At 39.3% G+C, this 24544-nt stretch overlaps 1 protein-coding gene across 1 annotated transcript in view; it reads right to left on the reverse strand.

Annotated features, from left to right (window-relative positions):
- FSHR (follicle stimulating hormone receptor) overlaps positions 1-24271 on the reverse strand; it is a 124209-nt gene extending 99938 nt beyond the window's left edge. The window contains exons 1-2 of the mRNA XM_036029956.1: positions 24167-24271; positions 19013-19113 (exon numbers count right to left, since the gene is read on the reverse strand). Of these exons, the coding sequence (XP_035885849.1) occupies positions 19013-19113; positions 24167-24271 (206 nt within the window). The remainder of the gene's footprint in view (positions 1-19012; positions 19114-24166) is intronic.
- Positions 24272-24544: the final 273 nt, after the last annotated feature.

Consider the following 24544-nt stretch of genomic DNA (forward strand, 5'->3'; position numbering starts at 1 on the left):
ACTTTCTTTAAAAAGACACAAAAAACTTCACTTCACACCGAAATTGGAAAATAAATTTCCAAGACAGTTGACTGTATTAAACTAAAAATTTCTGTAAAACAAAGATACATAAAGTCATTGAGAAGATGAGTATAGACTTAGGAAAGATATTTAAGACAACCAAAAAAGCATTAGCATCCAAAATATAAGGAGCTTTACAAAATAATAAGAAAAATACATACAAACCAGCAGAAAAATTGGCAAAAGATGTGAACAGGCAACTTACACACATGTAAGAGAAAATGCAAATGCCCAATAAACACATGAAAAGATGCTCAAACTCACTAGTGACCAGGAGAATGTTAATTTAAGCATTAACTATATACTACTACATGCCATCTTGCTGGCAAATATTAAAAAGAAAGCTTCACAAGGACAGAGCTGCAGAGGCAGTGGAACAATAGGACATTTTCTATACCCTAGGTGGAAGGGTAATTGGCTGCAAGTACTCCTAATAGCCATTTGGCAGTATGTATTGAAGTTGAAGGTACAAATGCTCTTGGACCCAGTCATCCCATGTCTCTTTGCCACAGGTGCACCTGGAGGCAGGTAAAAGATTAATCACTGCAACGTTGTACGTAATAGTAAAAATACTGGAAACAAATGCTCATGATTAAATAATGAATAAAATTAACAAACTGTGGTGCAGTGACTACCAGAAAGAAAGGGCGCATGTGGGTGGGAGGTAGGGAAGGGTACGGGGGGATAAATGGTGACGGAAGGAGACTTGACTTGGCATAATGAACACACGGTACTATATATACAGATGATTTTTATGGAATTGCACCCCTGAAACCTATATAATTTTATTAACCAATGTCACCCCAATAAATTGATTTTAAAAAGAAGATAAAGAATCACTTGATCAGCACTAATTAGGTAACCTGCCTGATAAACTGCTGCCGTCTCCTAAAGGAAAGTGGCTTGCAATAACCAACCCACTTTTTTGTCTTGTGTAACTTGTTCCTGCTCCCTTCTGCCTATAAATACCTGTTATTTTGTAAAGCTCCTCAGAGCTCCTTTCTCTTTGCTAGACTGGATGCTGCCCGGTTCCAATTGATCTTTGCGTAAGTAAATTCTTAAAATGTTTTTTAAAAAATCCAAACCCATGGTATACTGACACAATGCTAAATTATAAAGCAACGAGAAAAAACAAACTGAGAAGAGCTGCATGCAGCAATGTGCATAAATCCCTAAAGCATATTGTGGAGCAGAAAGAAAGAAAGAAAGAAAGAGAAAACTGGTGGGATGTGTACAATATGTACAGTATGATCTGATTTTTACAAAAGTTAACAACATGCAAAATGAAACATCATATTGTTTTGCAGGAGTCATGCCTTTTTATTCTGTATTTTTGAAGTTTTTTTTCTTCTAAAGTGAAAGCTCTGATCCAACAGCTTTTTAAAAAATTATTTATTTATTTATTTTTAGAGAGGGAAGGGAAGGAGAAAGAGAGAGAGAGAGAAACATCAATGTGCGGTTGCTGGGGGTCATGGCCTGCAACCCAGGCATATACCCTGACTGGGAATCGAACCTGCGACATTTTGGTTCACAGCCCGCACTCAATCCACTGAGCTACTCCAGTCAGGTGTATTTTTGAAGTTTTAACACCACAAGGCTTCGTATCTTGGAGGAAAGACTCGTCACAGGGCTAATCCTAGAGCTGACTGACAGCTGCATGTGAGGGTGCCTGTCGTCCACAAACCAGCCAGTCTGGACTCCATATGCCTAACCATCTACTTTATGGAGCCCTTACTCTCTGGGCCACTTTTCCTGTTCCCTAATCACCCCTCAGGACAGTCCCTCCATCCTGTGGTCTGCTGGAATTATTCAAACTAGCCAATTCTAAATTTGTTTACCCTCTTTTTTTCTGCTCCTTCCCATGGAGGCCATAAGAGAGACTTTTGCCAGGTTATCCTGTGGCTCCCTCTGCTTCTCAGCTGACCCTGGTGCCTCTCCACATGCCCCTCCATGGTGCTGCCTGCGCCCTTCTCCTGGGAGCTGCAAGTGTAGCAAACTATCTTTTCAATAGCAGTCGTCTTCTGATCTGTTGGCCTCACCACACCTGACTGATAAAAAAGGCTGTATATTTGAACATGTTTAGTGATACATCTGTATTTGTCAAAAGGAAAATTCTAAGAATGATCAGCACCAAAATCAGTGTAGAGTTCACTTCTGTGGCAGTAGGTAAAAGAGTGGTAATCAATTACATTTAAAGTGTTTCCTATTTTGAAAAAAGATATGAACAATTATGACCAAATGTTATGATTTGGCAGAGTGGAATGGAGTTTTATGGGGGTTTATTATGTTATTCTCTATATTTCATGCTTGAAATATTTCATAATTAATTTTTCAAGATCGAAATTCTCACCAGGCCATAGCCCAAGGATTATTTATTTATTTGTTTGTTTTTAAACAGAGCTATTTAAAACAGCATCATACCCATCTTGTCAGATGGTACCCTTACTCCACTCTGTAAGGTGGTGTAAAATGCCTGCATGATTTCTCCAAAAATGCACAGCTTATCAAGCTGGCTCTGAAAATACAATTTTTTCTTTACTATTGCAAGTTACTTAATGTCTCCTCCATGATAAATGGGGTGGGTGGGATTTACTGTTTTCTTTCCTGAAATTGGGAAGCTTTAGGATCCCTTGAACTGTCTCTGTTAGAAGCAATTCATATCCTGGGCAGTCCATTCACCCTTGGCCAAATTTAATTTCCTTTTTTTGGCTTAAAGGAGAATGGTTTAAAAGATCCCATAAAAAGCTTCTGGTAGCCTGGAAAACAGCCAATATTCTTTTTGAGGAAGCTGCCTTTTTATGATGGCCCAAGTGTAAATGACACTGGGCCCTGTGTTCTTTGAATTTCACACAAGTTTAAAAATTAAAGTGAGAACAGCTTGGCAAAGGGTATACAAGAAGAAATTGATCATCTTTCTGACCTCAAAATGCCAAGAGTGTTTGTGCTTCACACCCTTTAGGTCAAACTCATACTCTAATTAACTTCCTGGAAATGTGCATTGGAAAACTATCCAAAGAGGTGGAATCAACTAATATAAGCAATTATCCAGAAAAAAATAGAGTTTAAATAATCTGATTTGGCTCATTACCATGATCCAGCACTGCCTGCCCCACTGTCAAAATCCTTCGGATAGCTAACTGGTTGCATTTTTCATGTCGTTACACATGGTCTTGAAGCCAGTGGGGCAGGGAGTAGTAGGAAAGAGGTTCCACAGTAGGGAAAGGTGGCTTTATGTATAATTTGACTTTAAATTAAACTTAAAAACAAAACCTTTTCCACAGTTTGACACGAGTCACAACTGTCTAGAAGGATAAAATAGACACAGGTGTTCCATACCTCAATGTGACTTCAGTTAGCATTAGCCCTTCACCCACATTTAGATCGCATATGCAAATGTTGAGAGTTCACTGGCGGTTGCAAAGTCTCCCTTGAGGATTTCTTGGGACAGGAGTGTCAGGGTTCTTTGGATCCCCTCTTCCATGGTGTGGAGGGGGCACTTGTCCTTCACCTTCGGCCAAATGTGGGAGGTATTAGAACACATTAAGGGGGTTAACCTGCCTTTCTGGCCATTTGGGGAGATAATAGAGACTGAAACATGACAAGCCTCACCTCTGAAGGTGAGAAGTGGCCAGCTGCTTTGGAAGAGAGCTGTTGTTTTATCGATAAAGGTGTGGTTTCCCTAGAGCGAGACCTGGACCCTGCAGAAGGGAGCTGGACTATGCATCCTCAGGAAAATGGACCTTCCTATGTAGGGAGCTGGCCCCCCACAGAGAGGCTGTATGAAGTGAACTGCTGAAGCCTGGGCAAGAAGGGATTACTCTCTGGGAAGGACAGGTGGGGGTCTCCAGTGTGAGGAATCCTGAGGAGCCCACATGTCACATCTGGAGGGTCCAAAGACAGAGGTCTACTGTGCCAGCAATGTTGGGTCCAGCCCAGGTGAGGCCAGGGACAGCAGCCACTGGACAAGGAGGTGGAATAGAAAAGAGAGAAGAAACTGTCCCTTCCTCACCAGTTGTAGGTTTCTGAGTCTGAAGCAGGCCCAAACAGCGGAATACGGAAAGTTTTAAATAGGATGAGAGTTGACCTTTAGTAATTGATGACAGTGGACTTTCATTACATTTATGAGGCTGGAATAGTTATTTAGGCCTGTTCAAAATTTCATCTGGAATGGGGAGAAATGAGTCAACAGAGTAGGTGTACCTGGCAATGGTAGTAATGAAAGTTATTTTCTGGTTGTGCCCTACTAAATCCATCTTGGTCAATATGTTATGATTTTTGAGTTGGTGAAAACCTTCCCCAAGTCATCCTTTGTAATGTTTTATCTGTGAGAGAAAAAGTATTATAGACTTAAGTGGAAGTATGGAGTAAAGCATTCATATTCCTATTTCCATCCCTGTTATTTAGCTCTTATTACTTGGGCTGTTGAGTAATTTAGGCCAGAGAGGGGGCAATTTGGCTCTACATTTCGGCACAGTTTAAGATTGTCAGAAACATTTGCAAGTCAGGGGCTCAGCCCTTGGGCTGGCTAAAGTAGGGAGATCCGATTGTCTAGAGGTTTAGTTTCCATCAGAACATCTATTCAGCTAAACTTCTGGGCAATATGTCCTATGGAGACACTGCCACATGCTATTGTGTCAAATCATAATGCCAGGAGGTTTCATTTGGAGAGAAAGTCTGTTTTCAAGACAGAAACTCATGAGGCAGACCCAGCTCCAATGACACCTCACTGTGCCCTGAGTCTCCACGACTTCCCCTCAACCTTTCCAGAGTGGCGATTTCTCACTTTTATCATCCTCCAGTGAGCAGGGCTTTCTAATAGCTGTTTTGAATCTGCTTTCCTTTTATTTCCATTTATGTCCCGTTATCTCAACATCTGTGCTGGGCTGATAAAAGGAACGCAGGCACTACTGCTAACTGTATATCACTGCTGACTTTATCCTCTCCTTTGTACAACCTTTGCATCAAGGTCGTGGAGACTTTTTCCTGACTCCCCCCTCCCTCGTTTGCATCAAGTGGTTATGGAATTCCTCTCTACACCACATTTTATCACCTGTTCATTTTCATTTTTATCACTTGTTCACGTTCATCTTCTTAACCTAAGTCTGATACATGATTTATGACCTATTTACATGAAAGCTCAGCATGAAGAAGCAACATAGTGAAGAGGAAAGATCACTAGGGTAAAAAATTAGAAATCTGGACTCTATTCTGGCTCTGCTACAAGGTATGTAAGTGACCGGGAAAAATCAAGCTCCATCTTTAAAGTGACGGGATTGGCCCAGGTGATCTCTAAGGCCCTATACAATAACTTTTACAATGTGGTTATATAGTGGAATCCTCTTCAAACGCTCTCCAATTTCAGTCATATTCTGTTTAAAGTAAAAGAGATCATTTTATGTTAAGTGTCTAACACAGAAAGAAATCCATCTTAGGGGGTTACTGAATAATAGCTAACCCTCCCTTTTCTCTAGTAAAGGTCAAAGTCACTTGAGCCTACCTTTCCCTTTCCATCCTCTGCCACCACCCAGGCCAGACCCTCATTCCTACTGCCTGCAGTTTTGGCTGTGACCTCATCGTCCTCTGGTCTCTACTGTCCAGTCTGTCTCAGCTGCCATGATCAGAGTGCTCCTCTTAACACTGCTTGCCTTGACCTTCCCCAACTTAAAAGCAAGATAAGACAAAGGGAAAGAAAGGTCACCAAAAATTAAAAACACACAAAGCCCCTTCAATTGTTCACTAATGTCTCTAGAAATCTTAACTCATTTGTCATCCATTTGAGACACTTCTTTTCCATAACATATTTTATTCCTGTGTATAAATTCAAACTAGCCAGGCCTTCGCCATTAATAAGTGGCTTGTGTTTATATGTACTAAATCCTATGGGTCTGTGTCCTATCTTCTGAGTACATGGAATGGTTTTATAAAGCAGGAACTATACCATTTGTATGTATTCTGAAGGGCCTAGTAAGTGCTTTGCATATTTTAGGTATTAATACATGTTAGTAGAAAGGGGGTGTGGTTTATATTGGCAATAGCCCTACATTTCAGGCTTTGAGATTCTCATACTCTAAATCACAGAATTTTTTGTTTATTTAAAATTATTCTAAGCATAGTAATGAGTTTTGTTCAAAACAATACCTAAAACATACATGAGTGATGAAAAAAGAATCCAGCTATCTAATAATTTAATGCAGACATGGTGAAGAATATAGAAAGGATTTCTTGGGATATGGGAGCGCAATTGGTATAAAGTAAAAACTGCAAATTATTGGCCTATGAGTAGAATCCAGCTCGAGATAATTTTGTTCAACCCACAGAGTATTTTAAAGAAATTTTAATTGATTGCCAGCACTTCAAATTGTGAAAGTTTATAATTGCAGATTTATGGCTTCTCTTGAAGATTTAGTAGATCTGGCAACACTGGGCTACATATCCCTACACAATTACAATCACCTGCAGTTGAGTGGCAGCTGATGCCTTAGAGATGGCATAAGCTACCTGTTGGTCAGATTCCTCGCTGGACTGTTCTTCTGTCTTGTGCCTTAAGACTTTGAGTTCAGGATTTGGATACCTGAAAAGCTAGTCTGGTTTACCAACCAATGGTTCCCAGCCATGGATCCATAGTAGAGTCACTTGGGGGAGTTTTCATATACTATACATGCCTGAGCCTGGTCAGGGGGCAGGATGTGGTCAGGTATCCTTATTCCAGGTGAATCTCATGCATAGTGAAGATTGATAATACCTGCCTTAGAGCAATGACACAAAGAGCCAGCAGCAAAATGCTTTAATCATTAAGTAGTTGGGAGTTGGCAACTACTTGCAGGCATGATGGGAAAGGTTTTTACAATCCTATCCCAACTGTTCCTATCCTATCCCAACTCTCCTCTCAGTATATGGTTGAGGCATAATCTTAGTAATTCCTTACAATCTGAGAGGGGTGGGAAACCCCAAATTAACACATTATCATGATTCATTAGAATAACAAAAAGAAATAGGATATGTGCCCATTCCCTTGGAGACCTCCTTCTCTGGTCAGTGGAACTTAAATTTGGGTGCTGGGGCTGGGTCAGGGTGGAGAGAACTCTACCTCAGAAGATACACAGTGCAGTGAGGAAGATTAGTATATATATATCATTGTTGAGAAGAAGGGCTTTGAATAGAAATGAGATGAGGGAGGGGAGCCAAGATGGAGGATGAAAGGCAAATTTTGAAAGGCAGAGTCAAAGAAGGTCCATTTGTTCTTTTGACAAATATTTGTTGTGTTCCTATGTATATAGTTCTGACAGTGTTCTAGGCCCTGATGATGCAAGGAATAAACTGACAGGGAGCAGAGGGGAGGGGGGATGGGGATACGGTTGGAAAAAAGGGGAAAGACCTAGTTAAAGAACAAGTATAAATGACCCATGGACATGGACAACAGGGTGGGGATTGACTGTGGGAGTGGGGTGGGGGCGGGGGAGAGCAACACGGGAAAATTGGTACAACTATAATAGAACAACAATAAAAAAAGCAAGTAGCACTTCCAAATGTCAAAAAAAATTACTTAAAAAAGTAAAAAAAAAAGATGTCTGCCCCAATGAACTTATATTCTAGCCAGGGAAATAAGAAATGAAAGGTGATTTGAAATAAAAAAGTCATGGGGCAATTATTTAGAGTGAACGGAGTGTTGTTTGTGCATAAATTAACAGATAAAGAAGAAACATTCCTTTAAAATTACATACTACCTATGTGTACATACCTGGCTAGACTGATGTATTGATAGATGGAGGGAATAAGAGATGTGCCATGTACAGTTATTCATTTTCAAGTCATTTACTGATCACCTACTACATGACACATTATCTAAGGTCCTGGGAAAACAGTAGTGAGCAAGATACATTTCATGCTCTATTTTAATATAGGGTAAGATGTATACACATACAGTGTACACACTGTATGTGTAATCTAATTATTGTAGTAGAGAGTATGTAGTGATGTATTTGGTGTTGGACGTATTTGGTGTTGGCTGTGTCAGGCGCTATGCTAAATATTTCATTTGCATTATCTAATATAATCCTCAAAGCCACTTAATTAAGCAACTGTATTTGTGTGCACTTATAGATGAAGACATTGAGTTAAGAGAGGTTTGGTAATCTGATCACGGACATATCTACTAAGTGGCAAATCTGATTTTCAAACTCAAGTCTGGTCCTCAAAACCCATGCTATAGGAAGGATAAGACAATGGGATCCAGGGCTGGTAATGTTTCAATGGGGGCAGAGGGGATGAATGAGAGCAAAACAGGTCTGCAGCTTAGCTGTTTCTTTAGAAAGCAGTACCAGATAAATTAATTCAAAGTAGAGTCAGCAGTCATTTGAGATTGTGCTGGGAATTTGGGAAAGTACGAGATGCCTCTAGAGGGTAAAAGGAAATATTTTACTAAAAATTCCTCCAAGAGTCAGTCATATTAAATTAGTTCAGAATTGGGTTACTCTGGACTCTGGGTCTTGGTACGGATAGACTTCAGGGCTGCCCTGACTCTTACTCTGTCAGAGTGAATAAACAGGATGCCACTTTAATGACGCACCAGGGGCTCAGACGGCATCTGATAGAATGGTAAAAATAGTGTGCCTCTGAAGCAGTTGTTCTGGTCCCCTCTGTTAATGTCAGCCTGATTTAACTGTGATTTTTATTGACAACATTTAGCTCAAGATACAGTATTGAAAGGTGACTGTCACATAAAGGTTAGTTTAGAGCTGCTTGTGCTCAGATATGGGAGGATTAACCAGGGTGAACTTCCTTCTGGAAACTATGGACGCTGGCTAACTGTGACTGACAGTCACTGCAAATGAAACCACAGGAATGCCACGAGGAAAGCTGATCGCTGCTCCATGAACCAAAGATAAATTTAAGTCTTTCATAATGTACTTAAAACTAATTTCCGTTTTCTATTTAGAAGTTTCACACATTTAATCAGAAAGCATATGTGTTGAATAATTATCTTTTACTGACTGTGTAAAATGCAAATGTTGAATGCTCAAATGAACTCTGTTAGAGACGAGAACGAATGCATAAAACTATTTAAAATAGATGCAGAGGAAAAGGAACAAGATGGGGCTCAGAATGCAATCTGATATCTAAATTCATTCCTGAGATTGTAAGTGTGTTATTTATTATGGGGTTTTGAAGAACCAGTTATTTAATCTTTAACGCAATAACCTGATGATATCTATACCTAATCTTAAGAGCAACATGTACTTTGACAGAGGAAAAATTCCCTGAGAAATTTCATTTCCTCTGTGGGGATAAGAAGAAAGCGTTATTTAGCATTGATTTTTTTTCTAATAAGGACCAGAGATTTTACCAGAAATCAAGATAAATACCTCTGCTTTGCATCACAAGGACATAAAATAATATTAAGCTAACATTATGTTTCTCTAGATACGAGCTGCTAACCCAGAGCAGATCCTGAATAGTTTACACGTTGTGATAGAAACAAAGCAGTATTTGTCTACAATATTTAATTGGTGGAAATAAATAGCAGTTGATAGAAACACAAGGATTCTTCATTAAAAATGCTGAAATTTACAAATGATAATATCTAGAGTAACTGTGCATGACAAAGCAACAGCTTTGCAGCAGTGATATAATAGTATTGATACCTTGCATGCAACAGAAGGCCATGTCTCCAATCTTCAGAACATGGGGATATATTTCATGTTACTCTAAGAATAAAACCTTTACCTTGACTTTTCACATTTTTTATTTTGGAAACACTCATTGATCTAAGCAATAGATGTTCCTGTTAAACAGGGCCTTTGCACTAATTTTGGAATAAAACGTGGTGGTGAGGAGCCGAGCCACAGCTGGTGGGGTGCAGATCTGCACATTCTCTGTCAGGCTTTTGCAGCTCTGGACCATGCAAAAGACGCAGATTCTAGCTAGTAGGGACACTGACCACTGGAAAGGGGCTTGGCCTTGGCTAAGAGGAGGAAACAGTCAGGGAAATGAACTAACATTAATTGACCTACTATACACACTCATTGTTCAAGGCTGTTTATTGTGTGACCTCACTTTCAGTTCTCACTGCAGTGTAACTAAGTATGTTTTTTAAAACTAACATACAGTAAAAGTGTGTGTGTGTGCGTGCAAAATTCTATGAGTCTTAACAAATGTATAGATTCATGTAACTCCTACCATCACAATTATGATACAGAACAGTGTTGTCTCCACAAAATTCCATGCTGCAACTTTGCAGTTGCACTGGCCCTCCCACTTTCAAGGCCTGGTAACCACTGATCTATGTTCTCTTGCTATACTTCTGCCATTCCAAAATGTAACATAAATGGTATCATACAGTATATAGCCTTTTGAGACTGGCTTTTTTTCTGTCAGTACAGTTCACTTGAGATTCATATGTTATGTTGTGTAGGTCAATAGCCTGTTCCTTTCTGTTGCTGAGTAGTAATTCATTGTATAGATATACTACACTGAAGGACACCCACTGAAGGACATTTGGGTTGTTTTCATTTATGGGTGATTTTGAATAGGGCTACAATTAATGCTGACATATAGGCTTTTATATGAATATATATTTTCATTTTTCCACAATAAATACCTACTAGTGAAATTGGTCATTTATAAGAAACTGCCAAATTGTTTTCCAGAGCAGCTTTACCATTTTGCATTCTCACTAGCTATACATATATTAGGGTTCAGATGTGCTGCATCCTTGTCAGCACTTGGTAGTATCAGTTTTGTTTTGTTGTTGTTGTTGTTGTTGTTAGATGTCCTAATAAGTGTACAGTTTTATCACATTGAGGTTTAATTATTTTTTAATGACTACTGATGTTGAGCACCTTTTCAAGTGCTTATTTGTCATTCTTATATGAAGTGTCTGTTTAAGTCTTTACCCTGACTTTTTTGTTGTTGTTTTGTTTCTGTTGAGTTCCAAGAGTTTTTTTTTTTTTTTAAGTATATTCTGGATACATGTCCTTTCTTAGATATGTGGTTTAAAAATATTTTCTCCCAATTTGTAGTTTGTCTTTCATTCTCTTAACAGTGTATTACCATAGCAAAAGTTTTTAATTTTGATAAAAGTCCAATTTATCAATTGTTTCTTTCATGGATAATGCTTTTAATGTCATGTCTAAAGTCTCTGCCTAACTACAGGTCATAGAGATTTTCTCCGATGTTTCCTTCTAAGAATTTTATAGGTTTATGTTGTATATTTAGATTCATGACCCATATTGGGTTTGGATTAATTTTTGCATAAGGTATAAGGTTGAGGTCAAGGTGTACTCTCTCTCTCTCTTTTTCTTTTTGTGTATATGTTCCAATACTATTTGTTTAAAAAGACTATCATGTTCCATTGAGTTCCTTTTTCATTTTTGTCAAAAATCAGTTAGCCATAATTGTGTTGATCTATTTCTGGACTCTTTAGTCTGTTTCATTAATCTTTGTGTTCATCTCTTTGCCAGTGTCATATTTTCTTGATCACTGTAGTTTTATAGTAAATCTTAACACTGGGTAATGTGAATTCTCTGATTTTGTTCTTTTTCAAAATTAATTTGGGTATTTTAATTTCTTTGCCCTTCTATTTGAACTTCAGAATGAGCTCTAATCTGTATCTACAAGAAAACCCTGCTGGGATTTTGATTGGCATTGTGTTAACCTACAGATCAATTTGGGGAGAATTGACATCTGGACTGTATTACATTTTCCAATTATAAATAAACATGATAGAGCATATCTCACTGTTTATTTAGGTCTTCTTCATTTCTTTCATCAGCATTTTATAACTTACAGGACTTGTATCTATTTTATGAATATTAGGTTTATGCCTGAGTATTTCAATTTTTTGAGCCATTTTAAATAGTCTTGGATTTTTTTATGGTTTCTCATTGTTTATTGTTAATTTGAAGTAAATATAATTTTTACTAGTTGACCTCACATCCTGTACTAGTAAGTGCAGGTAAGTGCAGGATGTAAGGTCACTTACTAGTTTTTTGAGATTGTGTGTATCTTCTATATCGACAGTCATGTTATCTATTAATAGGGACAATTTTGTTTCTTCTCATCCAATCTGAATACCTTATATTTCTCTTTCTTGCCATATTGTACTGGGTAGGTTTTCAGTACTATGTTGAGAGGGAGAGGCGAGAGTGGACATTCTAGCTTTATTCCCGATCTCAGGAGAAAGGCTTTTGATATTTCATGATTAAGTGTGATATTAGGGGTAGGTTTTTTTTTAATACCCTTTGTCAATAAGAAGTCTTCTATTCCAAGTGTGCTGTGTTGTGCCATGATTGGATATTAGATTATTTTCAAATGTCCTCTACATTAATTAATATAATCATGTTTTCTTTCATGTTTTAATTATTGTTTATGGATTGTAATGTTTGATTTTAAGCAGTCTTGCATTCTTGGGATAAACACCATTTGGTCATTGTGTATGATTCTTATTATATGTTGTTGGATTTGATTTGCTAGTATGTTAAAGATTTTTCATCTGTGTTCATGAGTGGTATTAGTCCATAGCTTCCTTCTGTTGCACTATCCATATTAATTTTGATACCAGAGTAATGCTGGTCTCATAAAATAAGCTGAGAAATGTTAATTAGATCCAGTTGGCTGTTGATGTTGTTCATTTTTCTATATCCCTACTGATGTTCTACCTACTTGTTCTTTTAATTACTGAGAGATGAGTATTAAAGCCTCCAAATACAGATGTAGTTTTGTCCATTACTCAGTTAAGTTGTATCAGTTTTTTTTCATGCAGTTTGAAGCAATATTGGATTATTTCCAAATGCATTTGTAATTATTGTCATTTTAACCCTTTCTACTTTTATAATGTAATATCTCGTTTTATTCTTGGTAGTTTTCCTTGCTCTGAAGTCTACTATTTCTTTTATTTCCTCTGAAGTCTAAAATTAATGTAGCTATTCCATCTTTCTTTTGATTAGTGTTTGCACAGTACATCTTTTTTCATCCTTTCATGTTCAGCCTTCCTATAATATTAAAATATATTTCTTTTAGCATATAGTTGAATGCCTTTATTTTAATTGGCATGTTTAAATCATTTACACATTAGTTATTAATATGTTTAGATTTATATGTTTAGATTAATATGTTTAGATTTAGTTCTACCTGTTTCTAATTTTTCTGTTTATCACCTCTGTTTCTTATAACTCTGTTCCTCCTTCCCTCCTTCTTAAGGATTATTTGAATTTTTTCAAATTATATTTGACCATATCTCTTTGTATAAATTATGAAGTGGCTGCCCTAGGGATTAAAATATACACACTTAAAATTTCAGACTCTATTTAGAATTAATATTTTATGATTTTAACAGCAATGTAAAAACCTTACCATCTCATAGTCCTTTTAACCTTCTTCCTTCATGTTGTAGTTGTCATGTGCATTTCATTTATATCCATTGAAAATCCCATCAGATAAAATTATAATTTTGCTTTCAGTTGCCAAATGTATTTAAAGAAATCAAGAGGGGTATAGCTTATTATATTTACCTAGATATTATAGTTATTTTATCATTTCTTTTGCTCTTCCTTTGTTACTAATGTTCTAAATTTCTCTTTGGAATCATTTTCCTTCAAACTGAAGAACTTCAGTTTGATTTCTTTTAGTACCCTTTCGATAGCAACAAATATCCTCAGTTTTACTTCTTTTGAGAAAGTGTTATGTTATCTCTATTTTTTAAGGCTATTCTCACAGGGCATAGAACTTGGGATTGAAAATTATTTTAGAACTTTAAAACGTAGTTTCATGAATGAAAACAAAACATACTAAATCTGTGGAACACAGTAGAATCTATGATTAGAGGAAATTTATAGCTAAAAAAGTCTATATTAAAAATTGAAAAAGATATCCAGGCAATAACCTAAACTGTCACCTCCAGAAGTTGGAGAAAGAGGAGCCAGCCAGACCAAAAACCAGCAGACTGAGCAGACTGAAGGGCATGAGTGTTAGAGCCAAAAAGCAGTAGGAAAAAAAAATCACAAAGAGAATTTTGGAAAAATGAATAACACTGACAAAACTTTAGGATGACTAGGAAAAAGAGAGAAGACTCAAATTACTAAAATTAGGAATTTATTACTTAAGTTACAGAATAAAAGGGATTATAAATAAATACTGTAAACTATTGTATGTCAACAAATTAGATAACCTGGGTGAAATAGCCAAATTCCTATGAAGACACAAACTACTAAAATCAAATAAGAATAAATAGAAAATTTGCATATATACAGCAAATAAAGATACTGGGTTAATAATCAAAACACTTCTTGTGAAGAAAAGCCCAGGACTGAATAGCTTCACTGGAGAATTTTACCAAGTGGATTTTTGTGGAAATATTTATATGTTGGAATTAAGTAACAAATCCATAATATTCTGTTACACCCAATACAACCTGACAATAAGAATACGACTACACTATTTCATTCATCATCTTAGATTTCAATGTTTATGCAGCTGACTTATCCAATAATTGACCAGTTTGCTGGATAACGCTCAAGATTTTCACCTTGCCGACCTTCAGCAGGCATTTTCAGAGCACATCCTCATTCTGTTTATCACCCAGGACTGGCCCACAACTTCCTGCCCTGCCAGCTGTTACCACACTTCTTGATTTTGACCTCCTGACCAAGCTCCCTTTACACGGTCCTTGCGTGTTCATCCAGGCTGTCACCTGCCTTTCAGCAGTCACTCCCCATTTCCTTTTCCCTCCAACCCCTGGAAAACAGCCATATACTTTTTGTCTCTATATATTTACTTATGCTGGGCATCTTACATAAATATAATCACATAATATGTGGCCTATTGTGTCTGGCTTTTTCATTTAGCATAGTGTTTTCAAGATTTATGTGGTATCCTCTATCAGAACCTTATTTCTTTTTATTAGCCATGTTGTATTCCATTGTATATCCATTTTGTTGATCCATTTTGTTTATCCATTCATCAATTGGTGGACATTTGAGTTGTTTCCACTCTTGACTATTAGGAATAATGGTGCTTTGAACATTCATGTACACATTATTGTGTATATATAGGTTTTCAGTTCTCTCAGGTATATACAAATGAGTGGAGTTGCTGGATTATGTGAGAACTCTGTTTAACTTTTTGAGGAACTGTCAAACTGTTTTCCACAAGAGCTACATTATCTTACATTCCCATCAGCAATGTAAAAATGTTCTAATTTCTCCTCATTTTCCTCAACACTTGTTATTGTCTGTCTTTTTTGTAATAGTCATCTTAGTGGGTGTGAAGGGGCATTCTATTGTGGTTTTGACTTGCAGTTCCCTAATGACTCATGATGGTAAGCATCTTACCATTACTGGCCGTTCATGTATCTTCATTGAAGAAATGTCTATTAAATTCTTTGCCTATTTTTAAGTTGGGTAATTTGTCTTTTTATTGTTGAATTATACATGTTCTCTATATATTCTATATAAATACCTTTATCATATATGTGATTTAAAAATATTTTCTCCCATTCTTTGGGATGTCTTTTCACTTTCTTGATTGTGTCCTTTAAAGTACAAACATCTTTACCTCCAACTTATCTCTGCTGCCTAAACAGTTTGCCAGTTTCGGATATAAAAGTATAGGAAGAGGAAGGATAGAAAGGCATGTTGGGATCAGACTATAAAAGCTTTCATTCCATGTCAGTATTTTTCATTATTGCTTTTGTAAGGAGGCTTTTTGGCAGATATTTTCCCCCAAATCTTCCACTCTTGATATTCTCATGAAATTTTTGTACCATAGATATACCATATATCTGTTTAAATACTGTATATATATTTGTTCATGAAATATACTAGATTAAGTTTTACTTATGTGGCTTAACTGGTTTTGTTTGTTCAAGGGGTCATGAAGCCTGATATCCATTTTAAAACTATTTTCCTTTCTCTTATACATAAAAGGGGTAAAAACTACCTTTCGCCTCCTTGCCAAGAACCAATTTTGCCTCCTTAGGGGCAATAGTGTCCCACTGAGAGGCAATGTCCTAGGTAAATATGTTTGGGCTTGACTTGCGAAGAAATGGGAACCACTGAGGATTTCTAGGAAAGGACTGGTATTGAACCATTGTCATGGCTCTTCTAATAATTTGTTAGATCCTTTCTTCTACAAAAATTGAAAGATCATGCTTTAACTCAGGCTCATGTCAAAAAGTGAGATTGGCAAATCTCTCAAAACTTGGTCACATGATAAGATTTGGGAAAAAAAGTAGGGCTTGCTCCATATATGACCATAAAGACTTCCTCTTGTCCACCCTTCCAAAGCTGAAAACTTGAAGCCACTTGTGACTAGAGGTGGATCTCACACTGATCCTGGGCAGTACCCAGTGTCTCAGTACCACGTGGTGCCTACCATCTCAGAACGACGGGCACATTTTGGGATGGTATCCCCACAGAACTGTTGGTCTACCTCTAAGGGCTGGTTCATTAGCAGAGAGGCCGTCCTCTCTTGTTAAGTGAAGGTGAAAGTTGGGGGAGGTGGTGGCAGGAGTCTCTAAACCATTGTATCTGACTCTGGATCTTAATGAAATAATAATCTACACAAGGTTCAGGGTTTCTTTCTCATGATGTTACAGATCAGACATAAGAAGGCTTACACCACTCTTTGCCTTGGATGAAATGTGGAATAAAGACAAATCAACTTATGGCAGAGTGATTAGAGAACACCAACAGCTTTGTATTTTCTTCTTTTATTGTAACTTGAGGGCCTATCGGGTTCCCTGAAGCCCAAATGCCATGGATTATTGTGACTGAGGTGAGCTATGGTTTTCTTATCCCCTAAAGGGACATTGAAAGAACTCACCACTATCATTGTAATTTCAGTTTGTAAAAGTTTGAGGAGATGACAGTGTCAGTGATCATGCCAGGGAGAAGAATAGTGTTAAAATGAAATAATATAAAATGGAGACCAGGCGTGATGATCCCTTCAGCAAACAAAACCAGTTAAGTCATATAAGTGAAACTTAATCTAGCATGTTTCATGAATGTAAGAGAAACTTAGGTCATTTCTTGTAAGTGCTTTTATAATCATAAATAAAAGTTAAGTCATCTTCCTAAACTGATATAAGATAAGCATTCTTAACCAATCCTCTGCTGTCTAGAAACCCTCATTGTAATAACCAATCATTGTAAAGGTTAAACAACATCCTCATTTTTACTTTATAAGCCATCCTGTAACATCATCCTTTGAGAGTCATACCATTCTCAGGTTTGAATTATCCCTGTATGTGAACAGTTTGTTTCTTGTATAATAAAATATTAATATCAAGTAAAGCTCTCTGAATTTTCTTTTAACAATAGAAAAGGTCATTATGTAGTGAACCCTGACATGGAGGAAGATTAAAGTAGACTTACTCTTTGCAAAATGCTGGCCCTGCGCCCAACAACCGCTTAGAGAAAGGGGTGGTCCTTGAAGCTGGCAAATTGCTGTTCTCTAGCATCCTAGAAGGCTGATCAGAATAGCAGGCACACCTTGACCTTCTGGTCAGCCATTGCCATTTCCCTGCAGTACAGACAGCGACTTGCTCTGTGTTGAGTAGGGATACGTGGTGCTGTGAAGGAGGGAAAGGGCAGGAACATGGTGATGCCTTTGTTTGGTCAGGGTTCAAAATAGTTCACTGTGGGAAGTTTCTCTGAGAGCCATTCTGCTTCTGTTCTCTTTTGTATCTGTCAAGGTTTTTCTTTTACATAGAAAAGAAAGGAAAAATTTAAGAAAAAGGAATGTTTCTGTTCAGCTTTCTCTTTGCATTCTAGTCAAGTGTAATTTTGACAGAAGCGGGTTGATTTGCAAAGTTAATAAGGGAAAAATGGTTTGCAGAAAGATACACTGTGTTCCCAAGGGCATGTGGAATGGGGTGAGAAAGGGACTAGAGGGTGACATGACTGAAGTTCCTTCACTGGATCTTTCTTTTTGGAAGGAACGAGGTAGAGCGAGAAGGGTGCAGTCACCCCATCTCACCCAGGTGGTCTGGCTGGTCCTGAAAGGCCCGAAACTCCACTGGGCAGGCAGCAGGGTGAGGGAGGAGGCTGTAGTGGAGAGGAGACCAGCCTCCCAAAACTATGTGGGGCTTTGAGAGGGTGAGAAGGATCTGGCAGTGGAGACTCCAGAAGTGAAGTTCAGTAAATCCAAGTAACAGAAATATTTTGCTTTTGGCTAGAAAAATTCATAGATACTAAGACATTGGGGAAAAGGGCTTAAGCCGTCAATCCTGGACTTGGGGCCAATCACACTTTGTGCTTTTCAAAGAAACATAACACGAAGCCTAAAGGTTGAGTGTATTTTCACCAAAGTAATTTGGTTTATTTGAATATCAGGGATGGCCTTGAAGAGCAAAAAACGTCAGCCTGTATTGAAAGAGCAGGCGTAGTTTCTTTCTCTTTGCCTTGGTGTGTGGGGCAGGGGTAGGGGGACTGCTGTTGGTTTGTATATGCCTCAGTCATATTGTGTTGGTAACTCTGCTCCTGAGCTTTCCCTACCAGCTCCGGCCACCCCAGTTACTCCGGAGACTGGATGCCCTCTTTCATGAGTTCAGTGAAAGGGCTATGGTCCCAAGAAAGCTAGTTAAGGTCACTACATGCATTAGAAGTCCAGATACCTCCCCTTTTGTGCTTAAAAAACAGAAGTTGTCAATTACACTTCAAAAGTCGGAAGCTGAGAAAAACATAAACGGGAAAGATTTAAAGAGAAAAATAGGCGAGGTTTCTGCTTTCTCAGAATGATCAGGCTCTTCAAACCAACTCTCATCAGTGTACCTGTTGGTTCTCATGCCCCCAATGTCCCATCTCAATCTCAACACTGATACATTTAGTCCTTCAGGACAAAGCACCTGTGTCTTTCTGAGCTGTGTTACCCTGCCATCTGGCTGGGGCCTGGGGGACTCAAGGTCACCAGGCAGACAAACAGAGCTCTGCAAGGAGATAAGTCTGGATGTACTGACCTTGATTCAATGTGTGGGGCTGGTGGGATCTTCTGAGTGGAAATGGGAGTTGAATGCTGATTTGGAAAAGGTTCTTGGCAAGCTGAAGGTACCCCTCCCTTCTGAATTCAGCCAAGCTAGACCTTCCCCTAAAAGTGCATGTCAAGTGAATGGAATGATGAAACAAGTCATTTAATCCCTCGAGACCTCAGTTTTCTTCTCTGCGAACTGGGCATATATATGATCACCTGCTCTGCCTCTGACCAACATATTAGGTAAGGTAGATAAAGCAGTATTTGATAACTGTTAAATACCATACAGGCCTTGTTAGAGATTTCAAGAGTATGAAGATAAGGCTCTCCTATCTCCTTACCAGCTCACCTCTCCTAATGAGTCCCAAGGCCTGAAATATCTTGAAAAAAAAAAATCAGGTCTTCATGTTTAACAATGACATGGCATCTGAAGTGCACATGCTCCAGGGAGACGATGTGCAATGGCACATTTACATCCAGGGTCCTTGCCTGCATCGGAGATGTCTGGAGAGCCAGGGTAGACAGGCTGTGGGAAAGAGAGAGAGCCCTCCTGCAGGGAGCTGGCTCCTGGATGGGGATGTGGGTGCCAGGGGTGAAAGTGAAGAAAGGCAAGATTCCTTGGATAAATGTCACTAATTTTATAATTTGGTGGGGGCACCGATTCTACCATTCAGGGCTTTTCTTAGGAGATATAGATTGAAGTATGGAAGAGAAAAATGCATGCTATTTGGTAGGTTTTACTCCATACATAACATAAAAGAGACATTTTATTAAACTCCATTTAACACCCCAGGCCCATTGTCATGGCAACATGGTTGACACTAAATCTGTGTCCCTGGCTGTTACCCACATTTTATTCATTAGGACACAACCAGACAAATAACCTCAGTGTAGTTAATTCTCCCAGACATTTATTGCCATGTGATCTTGCCTCTCCTCTAATTCAGAGCTTCCTAACCTATGCATCACCTCACACAGGTGGGCTACAAGGAGGCTACATACGTGCAAACACTTTCAGCCCTCTGGGCAGCTGTGTGGGGCCTGGGGCAGCCTCTTGCCTTAAGCAGTCCTGTCGTGATGACAATGAGCCATTTCTTTATTATCCTGGCTTGTGTGTGCCATGATGTGAAAAAAGTTGGAACGCATTGCTATATTCCCTTTTCTACAGTATCTAAAAAAAACCCAACTTTCTAAATGTAAAAATCACCCCAATCATTGCTTCCAGCAACTCCCTATGGACCACAGGATGGAATTCAGACTCCTCAGCATGAGCATCATGAACAGGTTCTGTATGATGGGATTCTCACTTCACCTCCCAGGCCTGCATTCTGGACACCACGAGCTGCTGGCTGTTTCCTGAATGCACCAGGCTGCTCTTAGCGCTGCCTTCTGCACATGCTGTTCCCTCTGCTTGAAATGGCTTTTATTCCTGGTTCTCAGTGGGATCTCCTCCCTTCCTTTACAATGTTTACCCAGTATCCCTTCCTCTGGGCAGACGTCTCTGCCTCTGATCCTCTGAGGCTCAGCAAAGCCTTTGTTCCTTTGGAGCGCTTGTGTCGCCCTGCACACACTCATCTTACAGCACTTGTCTTACAGTTGTGGTCATTTGCTGATCTGGCTGTTTCAATCAACTATAATTAGCTCCAGGAAGACAGGCACTGTATTTTATTCATCTGGTATCTTGAAAATAATAGCTGTTTAATAAGTACATATTGAACAATAATTGATCCATCTGTGGTGGTACAAGAGAAACCATTAGGTTTTCAAATGAGATTGGTTGACAGTGGTTAATCACATATTCTTAATAATCACTATCTTTTATTGGAAATGTATAGGTGGCAAAAACTATATATGTGGTTTTATGTACCTACTTTGCAGTCTTCTTGATAACCCTACAAAGCATGATCAACTATCGACAATTTTATAGATGAGAAATTGAAGCTGTGAGAGGCTGGGTGACTTTCCCAAGTTGTACCCAATTATTTAGCAGCAGAGATGGGTTTCAGGCAAGGCATTTCTGGCTACAAGAATGGAGCTCTTTCTTTTCTCCTTCTGTGCATTTGAAATGCACTTTGAGATAGATATTGAGTACATATTCCTTACCTGGACACAGCATATTGATATTTCATTGTATTTGCCTTCCAACTCTCACATGCCCTTTGTCTCTCTTACCCCTTGCTTTGCTCTGTTCTGGTTAACCAAACCTAGCTCAGAATGTTGGCAGAGGGCTGGAGAGGTTCATTAAATGTTGACTATGTTCCATCTATAATTCCATGCCAAGAATCTATCAGGTAAAAGCTAAACATGGGGGTTTTCAGAAATGAAAGGAAAACAGAGGGAGACATAGTGTAGAGGAAGAGTAAGGAGACCTGCGCAGCTAGTGTTGGGTGTGCTTTTGAGAACACTGAGATGAGTGGGAGGAGGGGCAGGCTGTGGTCTGAAGGTGAAGGTAACTGTGATAATGAGAATGATGATGAGGGGATATACTCCAGACATGGTTAAAAGAGTCTAAAGTTCGGCCCTGGCCAGTGTGGCTCAGCTGGTTGGAACATCTTCCGGAAACTGCAAAATTGTGGGTTTGATTTCCAGTTAGGGCACATACCTAGGCTGCATGTTTGATCCTTGATCCAGGGCATATACGGGAGGCAACCAATTGATGTTTCTCTCTTGTATTGATATTTCCCTCTCTCTCTCCCCTCCTCTCTTTAGAGCAATGAAAAAAACATCCTTGGGTAAGGATAAAAAAAAGTCAAAGGTTTAGGCACTAGCCAGTGTCGCTTTGTTGATTGGAATATCATTCCAAAAAACAAAATGTTGCGGGTTTGATTCCCAGTCAGGGCATAGGCCTGGGTTATGGGTTTGGTCCCTAGTTGGGGTGCGTATGAGAGGCAACTGATCAATGTTTCTCTTTCACATCAGTGTTTCTGTCTCTCTCTCTCCCTTTCCCTCTCTCTAAAATCATTAAGCAGGTTGAGTGAGAATAAAAAAAAAGAGTCAAAGTTTTAGATAACCAGCTAGATATGGAGCATCGAAGAGTCACTCATACATTCATTTCATAAGCACTGATAACCTAATATGTGCCAGGAGGGGAATGAAGGGACCGTTGGCACCAAAGGGACAGTTAGGAAAGTTGGGAGAGGCAGGGGAAGTAGGGCAAGTGTAGTTTGGGATAGGTAGACCAGGTATATGAGATATATGAGAACTGGTCAAATGAAGAGAAAACCACCTGCTCTGGAAAGCTTCCTGCACCTGTCACAACCCAGCGCAGCTCAATATCCTTTCTTCTAAGGAGTGCCTTGCGGCCCCTCTGAAATGAATTGCTGTCTCTTTTATACCACCATGATGGGGAATTGGAAAGCAATGTTGCCACAGTAGGAACATGAAAATAAAATATCAAACTAGGAGAAGGGTAATATGTCCTTAAGTTTAAAATGATTGAAGTGTTTCAACTTCTCCTAGGAAATTAAGACATCTGTTTAGGTGAGACCAGAGTTAAGGAGTAGGGAAAGGAAGTCTAGGATGAGAGTGGGCTGTAGAGGTGGCCAATCAGGAGGGAGCACCTGAGAGGCAGATCAGAACAGTTATAGGAGGAGGCCAAGAAGAAGACATTTGGGGGGGGATTTGCATGTCCATGGTTTGCGAACTGATTCATTGAAGAATTTTCATGTTTATATGTGGTCTACACCCTTTCTATTTGATACGTATTTACCAGTAACAACAGCCAACTTAGTGTTTACTCCCTGCCCAGTATGGTTCTATGTGCTTTACCTTTACAACTCACTGGATTCTATCAGTAGCCGTGATGTAGGAGCAATCTCCATCCTCATTTTATAGGTGAGGAAAACTGAGGCACAGAGCAGATAAAGTTTGGGAAATGACAGATTCAGGATTTGAACACAGGCCGTCTGTCCCTACTGCTGATTCCTTACCACTTAACATACTACCTCTGCTCATTCAATTCCTCAATAGAACTTTCTGTGAAGAGTACTTGTCTAATAAATCATTTATTTCTAAATAGGTATGTATATGACATTCATTGATATTCCATAATAGTAAATTAGTTGACACAATCACGGGAGAAAGGAGTGGACAGAGGTTCAGTATCTAGTTAGTTTTTAATTGATTGCATGTGTGTCACCCTCACTAGGTTTTAAGCTTCTTGAGGATCAAGGGCCCTATTTTCTCTGCCTTTCTTATAACAGGTGTATAGAACTTTGTATAAAGCAGGTGACCACAAATCCTGTCAGTCAATCCCCCTTTCCCCACCTCTAACAGTTGGGTGTGGTTTCCAACCGTCCGAGGTTTGTTAGAGTCCAACAGTTGCCCCTGGTGCTGCCCGCCCTCCCAGGGTGAGGCACTGGGGACTGGCGAAGGCTGCCCAGCCAGAGACGTTTCCAGCACCCTTGCATCCAGGTGGGCCTCTCTGTGGTTCTGGCAGTAGAACTGAGTAGAAGGGCCACCCAGCCAGAGACTTTGCTGGAAGGAGATATAAATTTTTGTCACATAAGCCACCATGATTTGGAGAGGTTGCTTGTTGTAACAGCCTTGTGAATACATGGTAATTTCTTCAAATTAAAAAAAAATGGGGAGTCCTGAGTCTCGCTTTACATATAGCCTTTGGTCATGTAACTTGACTGGGGACAGAACCCTCCTGGGGACTTGACTTTGTCCTGGTTAGTCAGCTGTGGCATCTCGTCCTCACTGAACCATCAGGGCATGTGAGAGAGCCTGTGTTCTGAATGTAAGGGAGAACGGCAGCCCCAGAACGCTTCTCTAATAAAGGGCCATTGTGTAACCAGCCATTATTTCATTCCTTCCCAGTGCCTGTTCTTTTTTGGCCGATCCTGTGAGGGAAATTTTTGTTTTAATCCACTGTCTATTCTTCTCCTCAGGTGTTTTTGCCTTTAAAAATGCCTTTGGTCTTTGAATGCGGACTGATCATAGTTTTTGCTGTAAGAATAATCATCTACTTGCAGCTCAGCTGGTGACTTTGTTTCTCTGGCCAGCCGGGGGAAGTATTATTATTAGACAATTTCTCTTCTGTCTGAGGGAAAAGAGACAGCAATTTGTTCTTCTGTTCAGGCCTCAGGAAAAAAGGTGAAAAATATCCTTTTCTGGTGGCTTTTGTGTCTGATCACCCCACGCAGCGGAAGAGGGAGCAGTCATTGCGCAGGACGGCGGGTCGGCTGAGTGAGACCACGTGTGCTGAGACCTCTCCTGGCACAGCTCTGTGGCTGGTGCTCTCCATGACTCCGCAGCCAGGACCCGTTATGAGTTTCCTGGGGGCAGGGGCGATTCAGGAACCTACCGGGAGACTTGGCAGAGAAAATCTCCATATTCTCTATATTTTCCTGCTGAGCTCTGCCTCTGCAATGTGCCTATTTTGTTCTCCTTAGTAATATTTCTTATACTGGAACAGTACGTTGTCTTCACGAAGTGATTCCACGTGGATCAGCCTATGGGGGGATTCTCACAACATCTTGGTGAAGCAAGTAGGGGCAGGCAATACTCCCCCCAACTT

Source organism: Phyllostomus discolor, chromosome 6 (assembly GCF_004126475.2).
Source record: "Phyllostomus discolor isolate MPI-MPIP mPhyDis1 chromosome 6, mPhyDis1.pri.v3, whole genome shotgun sequence".
Classification (NCBI taxonomy): Eukaryota; Metazoa; Chordata; class Mammalia; order Chiroptera; family Phyllostomidae; genus Phyllostomus; species Phyllostomus discolor.